Source organism: Argopecten irradians, chromosome 8 (genome assembly GCF_041381155.1).
Source record: "Argopecten irradians isolate NY chromosome 8, Ai_NY, whole genome shotgun sequence".
NCBI lineage: Eukaryota > Metazoa > Mollusca > Bivalvia > Pectinida > Pectinidae > Argopecten > Argopecten irradians.
In genome coordinates, this window is record NC_091141.1 from 5,631,933 (window position 1) to 5,650,000 (window position 18,068).

Below are 18,068 nucleotides of genomic sequence, written 5' to 3' on the forward strand. Positions count from 1 at the left end.
TTTTTTTTTTTTTTTTTTTTTCATTTTTTTTTTTTTTTTTTTTTTTTTTTTTTTTTTCATTTTTCATAAAAAACACAAATTTTAATACCCCAGAACATTTATACATTTGAAAGCTGCCAAGGTTGGGGCCTTGGGGTCAGCCTTTTAAATATAAACAGATGTCCCCTCACAGGGGGGCTTTCATTCGTCACACGTTAACACTAACGATCTTTCTAACTAACTTTCTTTCTAACTTTCTTACAAACTTTCTTAGAAACATTTTTTCAAACTTTCATAAGCTTTCTTACAAACTTTCATCAACTTTCTTACAAACTTTCTTACAAACTTTCTTTCTAACTTTCTTACAAACTTTCTTACAAACTTTCTTACAAAAACTTTCTAACTTTCTTACAAACTTTCTTACAAACTTTCTTTACAAACTTTCTTTCAAACTTTCTTACAAACTTTCTTTCTAACTTTCTTACAAACTTTTTACAAACTTTTCTTTCAAACTTTCTTAACTTTCTTACAAACTTTCTTTCTAACTTTCTTACAAACTTTCTTACAAACTTTCTTTCTAACTTTCTTACAAACTTTCTTACAAACTTTCTTTCTAACTTTCTTACAAACTTTTTACAAACTTTTTTCTAACTTTCTTACAAACTTTCTTTCTAAAACTTTCTTTCTAACTTTCTTACTTTCTTACAAACTTTCTTTCTAACTTTCTTACCAAACTTTCTTACAAAACTTTCTTACTAACTCTTTCTAATTCTTACAAACTTTCTTTTTTCTAGCTTTCATTCCTTTTATTACATACAATTTAATTCTACAACTTCTCTACCCTGTTGTCCTGGATTTAGATGGCATTGTGCAGGAACGGGGAGGGAGGGGGATGCAAGGGCAAATGGTTACTTTAGATACCTTAGATACTTTAACGTGATACTTTATAAGGTCGACCTGAAAGGTCAGGATAACCTAACAATTTCGCAGAAACTTGCCTAAATTTCCAATATGGTCCCAACCAAGTGTTTTTTTCCGGGCCTATGCAAAATCCAAGATGGCCATCTACAGTGTCCATTATTTAAAACTACTTCTACTAGTATGATTTAGTAATACTTGTCTGAAATTATCGGACATGATTTCAAACATATGCTATTTTTTGGATTGATCCGAAATCAAAGATGCCTACCCTGACCACCATCTTCTATCTATCAACGCAACATGTCTAAAACGATCCTGACATTGTCCTTACCAAGTGTACTTTAAAATACATTTTCAATGATGGGCACAAAAATCGCCATCTTGAAAAAAAATTCATTTCCTTTTTCAATGGAGCCAAGGTTGTTAAATGACTTTATGGTCTCCTGTATTTTAATTAGGGACCTTTCACCTTTTGATGACAAGTTCAAATCCCACGTGGGGCAGTTACCTGGCACTCATTGCTGGTCAACGGCATTTCTTCACCGATGACGCTGGCTGTTAATTTGGTCAACTGCAAGTGTACATATAGAAAGTAGCGGTTAGAATGTTATTTACTAAATGCGTGCTTAATTGTGCTAGGGTATATGGGTAGGGTAATGTGAGTATTGTTAGGGACAGGGACGAAATATTCTATTAACTACTTTCTGTACACTTCAGTTGAGTCAAAATTAAAGCATTGCAGTCGTATCACTGCAAGTGTTCAGTGTCCTCAAAATCTTAAGTTATACCTCAAATAACAATAATTGGGTCACTGCAAATGGTCAGTATCCTCAAAATCCTGTGATTTACCAAGTCTTGCAGTCGTATCACTGCAAGTGGTCAGTATCCTCAAAATCCTGTGATTTACCAAGTAAGTCGTATCACTTGCATCATTGCAGTCGTATCACTGCAAGTGGTCAGTGTCCTCAAAATCTTAAGTTATACCTCAAATAACAATAATTGGGTCACTGCTAAGTGGTGGTCGCAAGTATCTAACATTGGGTCACTGCAAGTGATTTACCTCAAAAGTATTTGCAGTCGTATCACTGCAAGTGGTCAGTGTCCTCAAGATCTTAAGTTATACCTCAAATAACAATAATTGGGTCACTGCTAAGTGGTCAGTGTTCTCAGGATGCAAGTTCTATCTCATAACAATAAATTGGGTCACTGCAAGTATTGGTCAGTATAATCCTCAAAATCCTGTGATTTACCAAGTATTGCAGTCGTATCACTGCAAGTGGTCAGTGTCCTCAAGATCTTAAGTTATACCTCAAATTAACAATAATTGGGTCACTGCTAAGTGGTCAGTGTCCTCAAAATCCTGTGCTTTACCAAGTATTGCAGTCATATCACTGCAAGTGGTCAGTGTCCTCAAGATCTCAAGTAAGTTATACCTCCTCAAATAACAATAATTGGGTCACTGCAAGTGGTCAGTATCCTCAAAATCCTGTGATTTACCAAGTATTGCAGTCGTATCACTGCAAGTGGTCAGTGTCCTCAAAATCTTAATGTTATACCTCAAATAAAACAATAATGGGTCACTGCAAGTGGTCAGTATCCTCAAAATCCTGTGATTTACCAAGTATTGCAGTCGTATCACTGCTAAGTGGTCAGTGTCCTCAAGATCTTAAGTTATACCTCAAATAACAATAATTGGGTCACTGCTAAGTGGTCAGTGTCCTCAGGATCTTAAGTTATACCTCAAATAACAATAATTGGGTCACTGCAAGTGGTCAGTGTCCTCAAAATCTTAAGTTATACCTCAAATAACAATAATTGGGTCACTGTAAGTGGTCAGTGTCCTCAAAATTCTTAAGTTATACCTCAAATAACAATAATTGGGTCACTGCTAAGTGGTCAGCGTCCTCAAATATTTTGTGATGTATTTCAATTAAACACCTTATTGGGATCACTGCATGAGTTCAGTGTCCTACAAAAACTTTAAACCTTAAAACTATATATATTGTATACCAATTTACAATACCAATAGACCAAATTTCAGAAATTTTTCAAGAATTTAAAAAGTGGACACTGGCAGCCATCTTTGAATGCAATCCTGGAAAAAACCCTTTATGCACACTCCAAAGAGTATGTCTGTCAAAACCTTATAGCATTACATGATATACCTCAAATAACCGGAAGTTGTATCACTACACATGTTCATGTGTTCCTCACAACCTACCACATAACCATATCACTGAATGCATTCCGTATCCCAAAAAATCTTATAAAAATGTACCTCAAACAACCTTAAGTTGTAATAATAGTAATTCGAAACGGAGCAAAAACAATGTCCCTTCTTCGTTTAGGGTACAAAAGTATGGAACGGAATTTGGGAGGAAATTACCAAATCACCTAAATGGGGACTGATCTTAGATGTTGGAATGAACAACCAATTAATGGTGTATACTATTGTATACATTTTTGGGTGAGGGACAGGAATTGGCACGATTTTTGAGGGGTTACCACATCCTCAAGCAACATCATTCCATGGACAAACAGATAAAGGATATTACATTACAATACATTATATATGACATCACATTACATAATCCTTATGCCAAGCTGGTCTGCGGGTGGCACGACCAGATCTGCGGATAGGAACAGGTGATGCTGGGACTGGTACTGCGGGGACAACAGAGCTGGAGCTAGGCTGGTCAGCAGCAGGGACAGGGAAAACCTCTCCTCGGCAGCAGCAGGTAGCGTACACAACCTGCAAGATCACAAGTACACAGTTCAGTAAACAAGTATAGGCGCATATTACAAAATATTCAGCAGATATACAAGAGAGAATATTGCTGAAATATTGGCCAGATATGTTCATGGTTTATGAAAAAAATGATATCATTTATGAATATGAAAGACTCGTGAGTATGTGAATATGAAGGATATGGATATACTAGTAATCAACTTGAGGGCAAAGAACAATATTTATTTGTACGTCACAATTTATTTTTAAAAACTGTACGTACATTTTTTCATCCCGAGTGCACATTATCCTTATTCTTCCTACACATACATTAATATGTATATGAAAGGAACCATGGCACAAATAACTTCTCCAAATATTGTATTAGATTTGTGTTCTCAGCCATGTTCCTTTTTTGCTCAATTTTGACCTATTGTATTCCATGGCGGCCATCGTGGTACTGGTTATGGGATATAAAAGTTGCACAAAAAAAGACCTCAAAATAATTTTAGCCGCTAGTAACAATACGATCTATTAACTTAAAAACAATAAAAATGAACTTGCTAACGGATCCCTGCTGAGCAGTGAATTAAAGAGAGATAACTCTTACTGGGTTTTAGAAAATTTGAAACCGTGACAAAATTTGTTATTTTACTCACAATTATGGTATTTTTCACTTTAAAAAATTTAGAATTTGATTTAAACATCTTTGATGCTGGTCAAAAAAAATTAAAACGGTCGACACATCTGCAGGTCACCAGAAATGGACCTTACGAAATTTCATGGCAATCCGACTTAAAGTTTGAGAAAATGGTCAAAGTCCCGGCAGAAAAAAGAAGACCCAGAAGAAGAATAACTTATTAAGTCAGCTAATGTATCAAGAAAATATGTAAGAATCTGAATATAACCTTAACTTGTTAAATAAACTAGATAGACCATTCATACCTAGTCATAATCATATTTTATTTAAAAAAGTATTAAGGGATGTAAACTTTAACGTATTTTTGTCTAATTGAAAAAAATTAAATGCTTGGTAATTAACAGAGAGGAAATGGAAGCAACAAGACATCTTTAGAAACATGATACACAGGAAAAGAACAAATATAAAAATACCCTTTCAAAGTTACCAAAGATACATCAATACAATGGTTCCAGTATAGACTACAAACACCGTATACTCCCTTTGTATATTTACTTAAAAATTAAAAATATTTCTGAAATAAATTATGTAATATCTGTAATACAGAAGTTGAAACCAAAGAACACATATTTTGGTATTGTCAAAAATCTTTCCAAATATAGCAAGATATGAAAAGAAAAATATATGTAAAAACTAATAATGTTAAAAAACTAATTATGTTATGGAATTTAAATTAGAAACAGTACATGTTTTGGTATTGTCAAAAATCTTTCCAAATATGGCAAGATATGAAAAGAAAAATATATGTAAAAACTAATAAATGTTGTGGAATTTAAATTAGATACAGTACTCTTTGGTGAGACTGAAAATTTGTCAATACCACTCAATTTTGATATTCTATAATAAATTATGAAGTTTTGTATTTTTTCCTGTATCATGAAAAAATATAACAACAAATAAAAACATAAATATGGAAGGTTTGATGGAGTTTTTGTTTACAAAATATGATGTTGGAAAAAAAAGCTGTCAATACCAAATAGGTGTATTGAGAAATTTGATCAAATATGGATCAATTGGAAATACATTTTTGAATAGTTCTTGAAATATGCCAATCAATGTTTGTATGATGTTTTATGTTGTAGTACTTAAAATATGTATGATTTGAATTCTTTTTGGTTTGTTTGTGTATTGTCTATAATTCTTTCTATGTGTGTGTGTCTTTTTTTCTATTTTTTGTTTGTTGATACAAACATTTACATTCTCTTAGTTCTACTACAAACATTAATCAAAAACAATAAATTCCAAATCATTGTTATCAGAATACTCAATACACATGTAATTTTCTTGATTTGTTTTCTGCAAAAAGTTACATATGCATGTCCCTTCAACTAAAATGGCTTTCAAAATTTTTCTGTTAAAAAATTATATTTGTAATTGGTGCATGCTTTGGAGGACAATATTGTTCGAGGAGTTGACCTCAGGGCACCCAGCTCTGGCAGCTCTTACCAAAACACTAATGTGTATGTATATACACATCACATACAGCTGGGGGAATAAAATATTTGTACTGTAAAAAAAAAAAAAAAACCACACACACAATAAGTTCCCTAGGGACTCCATTGAGGGTGCGGGGGGTGGGGGGTGGGGGGGACTTACAAATTGTGAACTATATGACCCTGAGATCAGTAATCCATAATTTTGGTTGACCTTTGGCCATGAGAGGCTTCTGCAAATTTCTAATGAATTTGGTTAAGTGGTTTAGGAGAAGTCGTCGAAGATATAAATTGTTTATCGCTATACAAACAGAAGGCGATTAGGTTAAGTCTTTCTCACGTGACCTGAACACTTTTTCACCGGTAGGGAATAATGAATTTTTACATCTAAAATCTTACCACAGCCTCACGCAAGAGTGAAAAGCCCACGGCTTAACCACCACTGCGAGCGACGTCGCAACCCCGGTCAACCAAACTGCGGAAGGAAGTGTAAAACACAACCTGCAAAGAACAAGAACGACAGAAGTTCAGATAAGAGGGGTTTTAAAAAAAACACGACAAACATCAACAATTGCTTTAGATTTATTCCGGTCGTGTGTAATATTATGAAAAAACACATGGATAATATCAAGATTTTCTTTGGATTTCTTTGAAAAATGGGGAGAATCCATTGCTGTTAATTTATCGAAACCCTATACATAATATGCTTGCATACATACCAAGCTGGATACACATTCCCTAGGTGAAGGACAATGGCAAATGATGAGTGACCTTATAAACCTATTTCATTTGTCTAGGAAGTATGTTCCTGTTATTTACATCACAGGGATCTGAGAATTAGTTACAGATTATATATAATCATGGACCCACCAGAGTACCCCAAGACCATTACGTTTGATTGGATCCCGTGTCATTGGAAAATCCTGTTGATATTACTTCTTTGGCCCCTATATATGTATTGTGTATACAAGGGTATGAATTAGAGAAAAAAAGAGACTATTTATTGGTTATGTTGTTTTTATAAACGGGCTCTACATATCAGTGAAGCATATCTAACATTTAAAGTTATATGTGCCGTAAATGGACAAAAAAATGATGTTATTTTTTCTTTATTAATCCTATTGAAAACCACAAGGTTTGACGAATTAAGCTGTGAAAGTCATTTTCAAATGACTTCAGATGCCTTATAAATATTAGCCTCAACACTAGATAATGTAATAAGTGATGTATTTTATGGTTATGTATGTTCAGATGGGAAACATACTGCAATTATAATTTTACTAATTACTAATAAACACTGTTTAAAATGTGAAATGAAATTGTAGACCACAATTTGGCTTCATGGTCTGACCGTATGTACTCATTTCAATTGACTATAAATATAAATATAATGCCAAAAAATTTTATCTATGTATGTGTCCCTGTGTTTAGACTGATGTACATCTAAAATGTTTGTTTTTACATCCGTGCGAAGTTTGATCAAATTTGTGTTAGGTCACGACAATTAATGTTTGTTTTTCCCGGAAGTGTTTCGTACATGTATGTTCACTGGAGTTTGACAGTTCTGTCAATAACAGATAGTTGAAATATATATATAAAAAATACCTCTATATATACTATTTTATTATAAATGACTTATGTATAGTATAAATATAAGAAATACCTCTATATACTATTTTATATAATGACTTATGTATAGTATAAATATAAAAAAAAACACCTTTATCCTATTTTATATAGTATATATAGGGGTATTTTTGATATTTTTTTTATATTATTGACAGAACGTCAGACTCCTGTGGTATGTGCCTTTAGCCTATACATTGTAGCTACTAGTACATCGATCGGGCCAAGAAAATGTTTTCCGGAGTTTCCGTGAATTTATTGTGGGCCACATTAATTATTTCATATTTTTTTTTATGACTTCACATTTGGTGTCAGTAAACGATTACCCAGTTTTATTCAACATCTTATGCAGGGATCTAGAGAACGTGGCATTTTCTTGTAAATGTTTTGCGATTACAAAAAAAAAAAAAAAAAAAAAAAGGCCAAAGAGGCCTTCACCTGAGTGCTGCTACAGAAAGAGCATTGCAAAGTTGGTTCAAATCTGTTTAAAAGTATTTATGAATCAGAATAAACTTTTAAAGTTGAACCTTCGTATTAGAATTTTTATTTTGATAGTGTATTATGTTACCAAACCTTATGCTTAAAATTCCAATTTGCTTTGCCAACGTTAAACAACAAAAACCATACTAGAAGTCAGTCAGTGTCAGTCAAAAAATGTGATGAAGAGTTTTATAAATATTCACTATTTAATCTATGAAGAGTATTTGGTTCCATCAAACTGTGAATTGTAAGAAGAAGATTTTTTAAGTTTTAATTTCAATGATGAACTGCTTTAAATAATATGAGACCCAAAAGTCAACACCGATATGGATATGAATAAAATGCTGTCACAGGCAAAAAATCTAACCAACTAATTCCTATGAACAAATATGAAATGTAAAGAAGTGTTTTAAATTAAATTTCCATTTTAAAACTATTACCAAATTTGAAAAAATTGTAAAATTGACCCCCCTCCCCAGATGGTCACATAACCCCAGTCATATAATTCACAATTTTCGTAAAGGACCTTAAGACTCTCCATTATCATTTTTTTTTGAGATTAAAAACAGTTCCAGAAATTTGATTATTGAAGTTTAATGGCCTATTTGACCAACTTTTGCCCCAAAAGGCCCCTAGGAGTCGTCATTTGTTAAAAAGCCATCCATTTAATTCTGACACATTGAAATTTGAAGTTTTCACTATTTGACCCCTACCACCAATGGGGAAATGAATATTATAGAACAAAGGGTTACATATTCTAAAAATTTAAATATTTGTATAAAATTTTTTAAAATCCATCCGTTTTACATTTCGCCACTTGTAATACGACAATAGATTTTTAAATTACTTGGTCATCTGGAAAATTGTAAAATTACAAGGGGCTATATAAATTGTATTAAGGGTATGAACTCTGTAAGGAAAAAACATTAATTTATGATTTGTTTTAATTTTTTAATTAAATACTTATTAATGGACCAAAATCAGCCCCGATTTATGTATATTGTCCCAAATTAAATAACATTTCACAATTTTAAAAAGCCTATATGGCCTAACTGACAAAAAAAATTTGATATGTTATTTTTTTTCTTTGGAAAAATGAAAAAAAGGTTTGACGAATTAAGCTTGCAAAGTCATTCAAAATCACATTTATGTTAACGGGCTTATAAATTAAAAAAAATTCATTACAAGTTTTGTAATTTTTGTATTTTAAAGCGTTATGACATATTTAAAATCAAAAAAAATACCTGCAATATATATTTTTTTAAAAATTCTAATTGTGTAAAAAATAAATTGTAGACAACACAATTTTTGGCTTCAAAATGACTACATTTGTACTCATTTCACAGGTTGTAATGTATGACATATTTCAATTAAATTTTTGATAACCAAATTTTTTTTTAGCTCTAATAAAGTTGAATATATCAAAATATCATTTCAAATATTTGCTTATATATATATATACATTTAATAAAATATGTAAATGGTAAAATATAAATGTATGGACAGACCATGCTTATTTATCAATTTTGAAACTTATTAAACATATTAAAAATCAATTTGATTCGTGAGTTTTAAATTATTTTACGGCAATATAAAAAAAAAAGAAATAATAGCCAATATGTAATTAAAATTAAAAATCCATGTATTAAATTATGCCTATAAATAATTAGTGTTTAGTATCCCAAATATGCCTTTAAAAAATATTTCTAGATAAATATAAAAAATGTTTTTTTTCCCGTGCGAACAACGGTTGAAAAATATACACACCTGACAATTACGGAATTTCGTATGTTGTTTGGAAAATTGACGTTAGTATCTTTATAACTTAATAAAATAGAAATAATTATAAAATATATATTAAAAAAAATAAAAAATAAAATCTATATATATATAATAATTATATGTAAAATACTTATACATTGATTGATAAAAACTTTAGGTCCCTGTGTTTAGACTTGCAAATGTAAAATAAGCTGTTTGTTTTTTTCCCGTGGAAATACATACCTGTTTCCAAGTGATGTTTCTTGAAGTGATCGTAGGTATTTGAAGTCATTGTTGTGGTAAATACCACAACAATGAACTCCAGTTGGAAGGTTGATTACCTATAATAATAAAATAATTACCAATATAATTCATCTACTCTAATACAGAAATCAATTGTATTGCAATGTTTTTTTCAGAAGTGAGCGCTTATAAAATGTCTTGAAAGTGCTGATAATTTATTACCTATAAAAAGTATCATACCAAATTTGACAGATATCTGAAGAGTTATTTCACAACATACCATTGGCAAAACAAGTTCCCAATGGGCCTGAATTGCTCACCTGCTATTTGGTATTCATAGTGCATATACTCAACACATAAGAGAGTCAATAAGAATTTCTATGCATGAAACAGGTAATATCAGGTGTCTAGGTCTGTTTGTTGTTGATAAGAAGTTGTTTAAAGATTTTTGTCAATCTGACCCCTGTAACCTTGAATGAAGGTCAAGGTCATTCATTTGAACAAATTTGGTAGCCCTTCACCCCAACATGCCAGGGGCCCAATAACAATAAAACCTCTTTCGGCCTCTTGGTTATTGAGAAGAAGTTGTTTAAAGATATTTTTGGCTTGCATGGTCGCATGGTGTCATACTTACTTCTTTCCGTTTTCTTGTAAAACTTGAACGTACACATTTTTTGTTTGGTTGACCCTGCTGCAATTGACAAACAATATTCAAATTTAAATGGCTTTTAAAGAGTCAAAAGTGTTAAGAACTTAAAAGTTACTGTAACAATTTTCTCGTTGACAGACAAGAGAACAAATAATAAAGTTATTTATGTTTCTATAGAAATTCAAATAAAAGCATGGAGCTTACCTTTACACCGTTCCTTCGAAAAATTGATCTTATTGACTTTGCTTTTAGGATGATGGTCAAGTCTTCCGTGATCTCAATGCATACCCTATAAATATACCGGAAGTTCACTGATTTTGGATCAATACATATATTTATAAATTACATGTGTATAAAAGTAAAAAAAATTATGAAATGTAATTATGCAATACATATCTTATAAATACCTAAATATATCTACTTATAAATATAACTGATTTAGTACAAAGAAAATTTAAAATAGATAAAAACAAAACCAGAAAAAAATTAAGAAGACAACAAAGGGATATATTGAGGTGGTTATGAAGAACATAGCAAAAGATATCACAATATAACATTCAAATGAGCACACACAAGCTACAGTACTTCATTATATTGACATCACACTCAATACATAATTATACAGTGGAAAAAGCAAGAGTGCATGTACCGTCAATGTTATGACTGCCCTATTTAATTCTTATCTGTTGTTAAAATGATAACCCCACCCAAATTCAACTGACAAATTTAACAGGTAGGTTAACATCATAACATTTCTATCTTTGATATACATATGTATGTATGTACAAATTGTATCTTTGATATACATATGTATGTATGTACAAATTGTATCTTTGATATACATATGTATGTACATACAAATTGTATGTACACATGTACATGTATTTAATCAAATATTTTTATTTTAACTCTCTTGGAAAAGGTTTGATTAAATCTGAAAATTATTGTAAACATGAATAACTTTAACATAAACAATCCTTGAACCATTTACAGCAGATAAAGTTGATATGCGTCAATTGCAATCGTAAATTCATTCTTATCAAGTAATAATTTGTATCATTTTTGGCATTCATAAAACAAATACTAATAAGTATGAGGATTGTTTTGGTGAGCTTAAAATTAAAGTTTATGTGAAAAACAAGTTTCTCAAAAATGTGATATAAAATTTCACAGCTATATATCAAAATACACATATTGAAAATTATGCATCAAATTGTTCATCCAAAATGATCCTTGAAACAGGTCAACTGCAAGCAATGCAAGTCATCAATAAGATGCATCCAATTCCTAACTATAAGACTTTCATGCTTTTTCTATATCTTGATGTAAAATATTAAGATTAGTCTTTCATGCTTTTCCTATATCTCTTCATAAACAGTAGGATCAGATTTCATCCAATTCTTATATATATATCTTAAGATGTAAACTATTAAGATCAGACATGTATGTGACTGTGATGTACATTATGTGTATGCACATGTTATAACAAATAAAAACAGAACATAATATATTAATGCTTCCAAAACTTAAGAAAGAAAGACTTTAAAGTGAACATTCTACTGCTGGTACATTTTGTCCTGAAAAGTAGTTAAGACATCAAACAGGTCATATTTATCTGGAATTAAAAGGCAGATGGACGGACAAACTGATTACTATTAGGGCCTAATTACAATAATATGGATTTTTCTACGTAAACACAAAGCAGTATCATGTTAGTTAAAACAATATTAATATGCAAGACTAATTCATTCTTATGCTTAACAGTATTTAGTATCAACAATATTAATCAACGTAAGATTTTCAAATGTATACCGTTGATAAACATGTTCATCATTTTTAAGTGAGGACTGCAGTGAAAAAGTAAATAAACTTCCACATTTAACATATCAAACACACAACAAAGCATATTCAAATCAGTAACAAGCATATATAACATTAAAAGCAAAAGCATTACATGACTTCCAATATAGACTAAATCTCTATATTCAACTTTAAACAGCTATGGGTTAAAGATATTACACATAGAATTAATTAAAACAAATACAGCACTATTTTTGAACTTCAAAAGAAAAATTTGTGAAATGTCTGCTCTTTGAAACAAAAGAAGGGAAAATCAGATGCAGCAGAGGTCACTCAAAGCACATAAATCAAACATATTTCCTCTAATGATAAGGACGGGTAACACTGAAAGTATTATTACAGCTAATCATTCATACATTCTAGATCTGCTGTCGTAAAAAGAGCAGACTATGTATTAGCATATGGATCGTGCATGATTTATCTAAACTGTTGAAAACAAATATTTAATATTTGAATTATACTCATGGAGGAATTAAATGATTGCTATCAATAAAGTTACATAGCATTAACCAATGAGTGGTATGATAATTACAATGTATTATGAAAACAGGATTTTACTACATAAAAAGAACCAAAATAAAATAAAAAAATATTAAATGTTGAAAAATCAATATTAGCATACCTTAGGTTGTATCATCAGTGACTTTCTCCTGGTTTTTTCCTGGTAGGCTACCATCGGCATGTTAAAACGTTTCTTCAAATATAAACACAATTTTGATATACATGAGATTGAAATAATAAAGATTTGTAATTATACCTGTTTCTGATTATGTCATAGCCTACTCCAACAATACTGGAAGTATAGCATGACAAGATACTTAACAACACTAAATTGTGTCTAACCTCTTACTTATGATAGGCTTTTTACCCATTGCTGCGGAACGCATTTCCTAATTTAGTTGCTTTTTACTATCATGCAATAGGGGCAGCAGGTACAATTCTTACGCCCTTCCTGCAGGGCACTCAGGCTATGGGAATAGTTGGAGCCCAACTAGAGTCATTTTTTTTTAACCCAAACCCTGAATGATACTTAAGTATTAATAAATTGTTTACTCTAGCCTCAACATGTTCTCTGATAGTTTTTAATTTTTTTAAATGCTATGTGTGTGTTGGTAAATTAGCTAGTATTAAGGTGGAATGAAGACAGAATTGCATTGCTTTGTAGTATTTGGAGAAAAACAATATTTACCTTAGTTGGTATTTTGTGCGTTGTTCCAAATCTTGATTGCCTTGGAGCACTAGGGGACACCTTAAGCTTCATTAGTTCCTTAAATATAAACACAATCTAAAATGAAAATTGCCATATGGTACAGACTGTCATGACCTGAAGAGATATCTATATAAATAGTCCTTTATAAAGTTATCCTCAGCAGGCAGTATATAGCCATACCTCATGCTCACACGTATACCCATCCAATGTTGTAGCATACATAATACAAAATGCAAAGTCAATTGTACGTACCCGGACAGTCTAACTGACAGCTGGTTGGCAACCCATCAATTATATATCAAAACAATATTCACCTTTGTTTGTATTTTTGGCATCTTTCTTGATCGTCTTGGAGATGACACCTTCATTAGTTCCTTTAAAATAAGATAAATTCAAAAATAAAAAAATAAAGTTCTTGTCTGAAAGCCATAATCTTGACTGACAGACAGACAGACAGACAGACAGACAGACAGACACAGACAGACAGACAGACAGACAGACAGACAGAAAGATATAGATGGACACTAACACAGCTGTAATTAACCCAGTTTCACCGGCATGGGACTAATTGGTAGTAATAATTGAATTGCCAATAAAAGGACTTGCATTTTACTTTTAGAATATGTGTGTTGAGCTTGTCTTAATTGTATTGTTAACCATGATCAGGGGCTGTGGTGACTGAGTGGTTAATTCGATGTTCAGATTGCCAAAAGCCCTGCACTTCTGGGTTAAGAGTTCTAACCCCATGTGAGGCAGGTACCGACTGCTGGTCAGTAGTTTTTCTCTGGGTACTGCAACTTTCCTCCACCAACAAACCTGGCATATCTTTAAATGACCATGGTAGTTTACAGGTTGTTAAACTAAATACCGGGTAACCAAAATCAGTATTGTTGTTAAAATTTCAACCTATATCATGATTAAAGACTTTACATGTATACACAGAAGAAACTAATTCCATGTGAATACTTTAGTAAGTCAACAAAAAACAAGATAGTAAGATGGTAATGATATAAGACAACAAAGTTACCTTTTTCATGGTCATGGCCGTTGACTCTGGTTTAGTAGGCATAGCCCAAACAACCTCTGCATATGTCAGACGCCTAAAAAAGGAAAGAAGCAAATTTTGATATTAACACACTACATTGAATATATCTGTATCCAATGGCATTTATATATTCTACCTTTAAAAGGACAATTCATTCTAAAAGTACATTAAAATTTGCACATATTTCGAAAAAAAAAAGTTCTTATAGAAATCAGATTTATTGGATATGCCAGAAAAGCCCACTGTAGTGAAATTAAATGTATATATGTGAAATGTTCAAACTCACTTACTCGACTGTCCGCCATTACACATAGTGGTCAGAAGTATTGTATGCCTGGCCCTACAACTACTCAAATCACTCTTACAATTGTGTGTTAACCTTATTAGATGCATTTTCCTATCTAAAAATAATTTCATCAACTAACGCTTCAGTTGATATGTATTCCATTTCTTTAATGTGTGTCAGTTTGGCTCGGTTATGGGTACAGTGTACATGTTGTACCTGCTACCTGAATTTCAATGGTATCAATCAAAATACTTAACAATGTCGTGAAATTTGTCAAAATCTCTTGTTATATATGCTTCACAAGGAATGTAAAACAATGCATTCATGTCATAATTTGCTTCGTGGTTATGTAACAGAATTTGTATAGCCTCACTGAGTTGTCCCTTTAATTGAATTGAACCACAGCTCAATCTTTATATAAGCCCCATCAATCTGCCCCTTTTACACTTTGTACTATAGCTATAGTAATAGAATCTAATATAACATGGTGTAGTACTCATTCTCGATTTTAATCGATGATCGATCGATTATGATTTTCCTAAAGACTATCAATTATGAAATTAAAGTCACTAATCGATTATTAAAATGGGAGATAATTTGTGCTGATATTTTACTGTTCTGAACCTTTATTACGTGTATACTGGTGCAAAACAAGATTTCAAAATGAAATGTTAAATAAAAGATAATTTGAATTAAGAAAAACTTCTTTGTAGTGTTGGTTCATAGAATATCTTTCTAAAATTCTTCAGAGAAAGTAAAATGTTAAATATATATAAAAATATATGTGAATTTTCTGTAAATGGTATCCGATTATAAAATTGTTAATTAGTAGATTGTCCTTAAGCAGTAATTGATTATGAATTAACAACCGATACCCAATACTAAAAGCAGTTTTCTGGGTTCAGGGCTGATTATTGCACGCTATATTTAACCATTTCAACATTACATTATTGCTGTTATTGCTATCGATATTGTGGAATACTACTTAACAGTAATAGTTTCATAATGAGTGTAGAACAAAACATTTATGTCATATTTTACTTCGTGGTTATGTAACAGAATTAGCCTCATTGAATTGTCCCTTTAATTGTAAATAGCTTATTCGCACTAGAGGAATTTCCCTTAAGGAATTTCCCTTAAGCCCAGTCGGTAGAGCGTGCAGAACACTGATCTTACCTTGTTACAATATTTAACAACTAAGAGTTATTCCCTTTTTTGTTTTGGAATGACCATTTGTTTTAGACATATTAAATCATTGCTTTTTGCACAAAACTGTTTGCTAATGCATTGTATGTGCTCTTTAGTTGAGAGTTATTATTTACTTGCTTATAGTATAATATTTCAGGAATCCTACCATTTTTACAGAATTTATTTTTTAAATTTCAGATTTCCAATTTAATAAGAAAAATAATAACTTTCAAAATACAGTGGAACTTCCCTAAACCGATCATGGTCGGTGTATAAAATTTCAGCCGGTTTAGAGAGGGTTGGGTTTGGAGAAGTGAACCAAATATCAATCATATCGTTCCATATTTAATCGATCGGAAGTTGTTTTCTACACTATACTGCCAGACTGTATGCCTAGTGTTCGTTATAACCGAATGATATTAATTGTTGATGTAAATATTATCACAAAAGAGAGAATCATACGTTTAAAAGGAATGGGTTACAACAATCTTGACTTTGTTATCGCTTATAAACGTTAGTTGTGTGAATGTTCTTCGGGATGTTCTCGTCTGCACTAACCTACATACGGTCGATTGCTATGTCAAGGATCAAATTAAATATGATCTAATTACACGATGATCAGTCGATGCCGGTCATTATATGACATGGTCATTTCCTAAAACAATACATGGCTTTGGCTTCTTCATACACAGAATTTACATTTGAAACTCTCAAAATTGAATATGAAACTTTCTCTATATTACTACAGTAGCACTGCTTGTTTTCCTACAGTAAACAAAACCCTTGCACATGGTAGACCTTCGTTAAATATCTAAACAATAGACATAATTAAATAATTACATCACCTTCTCTGCTGTAATTACCGTGTACATCTTCACACTGTATACATGCCCTAGGACATGGCATGCGACACCTATGGATACAGGTGCATGTGTATCATGTGTATTTCACGGTCGGTTGATTAGACCTCAATGCAAGCTATCATTGTCGCTCAGGTAAGGCCGGTTTTCAGAAGTGCATTTTAGTTATTCCGATCTCAAAATCGGTCCAGTATTCGCCATTCGGAATTGGGATCAGGGATCACTTTTGGGAAGTTTTATTTACTATTAATAAAGAGGAATTCATTCCGTAAATGACATCCATGTTCGGTTTCTAGAGATGATCAGTTTTGAGACGATTAGGTTTCGGGTAGTTACACTGTAGCATGATGAGGCATAGGTACTGGATAAGGTATGTTTTTTTTATTGCATGTGTGTTTTGAAAGTACGTATACCCTAAGGCAAAATGTTTATACCATTTTTTCTATTTACGTTTTTTTGTTGGTACACTTGATCTTAAGCTTTGAGCGAAACGACCCACAATCTAAACACGTCCGAATCTCCAATGATATAAATTGATGATGTGCTAGCCTAGTTCCCACGTGTATTCAAATGAGATACATGTAGCTATAGGCCTATTGTGGTTCTTCAACCTATTTGATATCCATAGAGCTGGCTCATTTCTTCCTCACCGTCAAGTTAGATACTGGATATTAAATCCCATTACGTTATGTTTACTAGTACAGTACTGTAGTACGGCTAATGGGTAAAAAACGGCTGACCAGTCGACTCTCATGTTATGAGAGTAGCAGGCCTAGTAATGCCACTGGGTCATGCCCATGGAATCAGTCTACACGATCGTCAAAAACGTAGACGCATGTACTCACGATACTGCATTAGGCATTAAACTTCACAGAAACATAATATTATGATGTCAAGATTTAAATATAACAGCATATTTACCATTTGTCTTCAGTCGCAGATACTCCATGGGTCACCGCTTCGATAGTCGCCATCTTGGACTTCTCTCCCAGCCTCAGAAACACCTTCTGATTGGTCGGCCAATCAGATTTCGCGACGCAAAATTATCTCTGACTAGAATATACATATATGGTTATGCACATTTTCTCCCAAACGACCA

At 32.1% G+C, this 18,068-nt stretch overlaps 1 protein-coding gene across 1 annotated transcript; it reads right to left on the reverse strand.

Moving 5' to 3' along the window:
* Positions 1-3,483: 3,483 nt before the first annotated feature.
* LOC138328920 (uncharacterized) lies at positions 3,484-18,050 on the reverse strand. The gene is made up of 10 exons (XM_069275634.1): positions 17,891-18,050; positions 14,618-14,690; positions 13,905-13,964; positions 13,570-13,647; positions 13,003-13,074; positions 12,333-12,367; positions 10,725-10,809; positions 10,506-10,562; positions 9,872-9,969; positions 3,484-3,652 (listed from the first exon to the last, which is right to left on the reverse strand). The coding sequence occupies exons 1-10, from the start codon at positions 17,941-17,943 to the stop codon at positions 3,484-3,486; spliced, it is 780 nt and encodes a 259-aa protein (XP_069131735.1). The 5' UTR covers positions 17,944-18,050.
* Between the last annotated feature and the right edge of the window lie 18 nt (positions 18,051-18,068).

Coding starts and splice junctions, on each gene's coding strand:
- LOC138328920 (XM_069275634.1), bottom strand. CDS start 17,943: ATGGCGACTATCGAAGCGGTGACCCATGGAGTATCTGCGACTGAAGAC. Junction 13,648..13,904: donor TGCCAAAAATACAAACAAAG/GTGAATATTGTT, acceptor TTTATATTTAAG/GAACTAATGAAGCTTAAGGT. Junction 3,653..9,871: donor GAAACATCACTTGGAAACAG/GTATGTATTTCC, acceptor GTGATCTTGCAG/GTTGTGTACGCTACCTGCTG.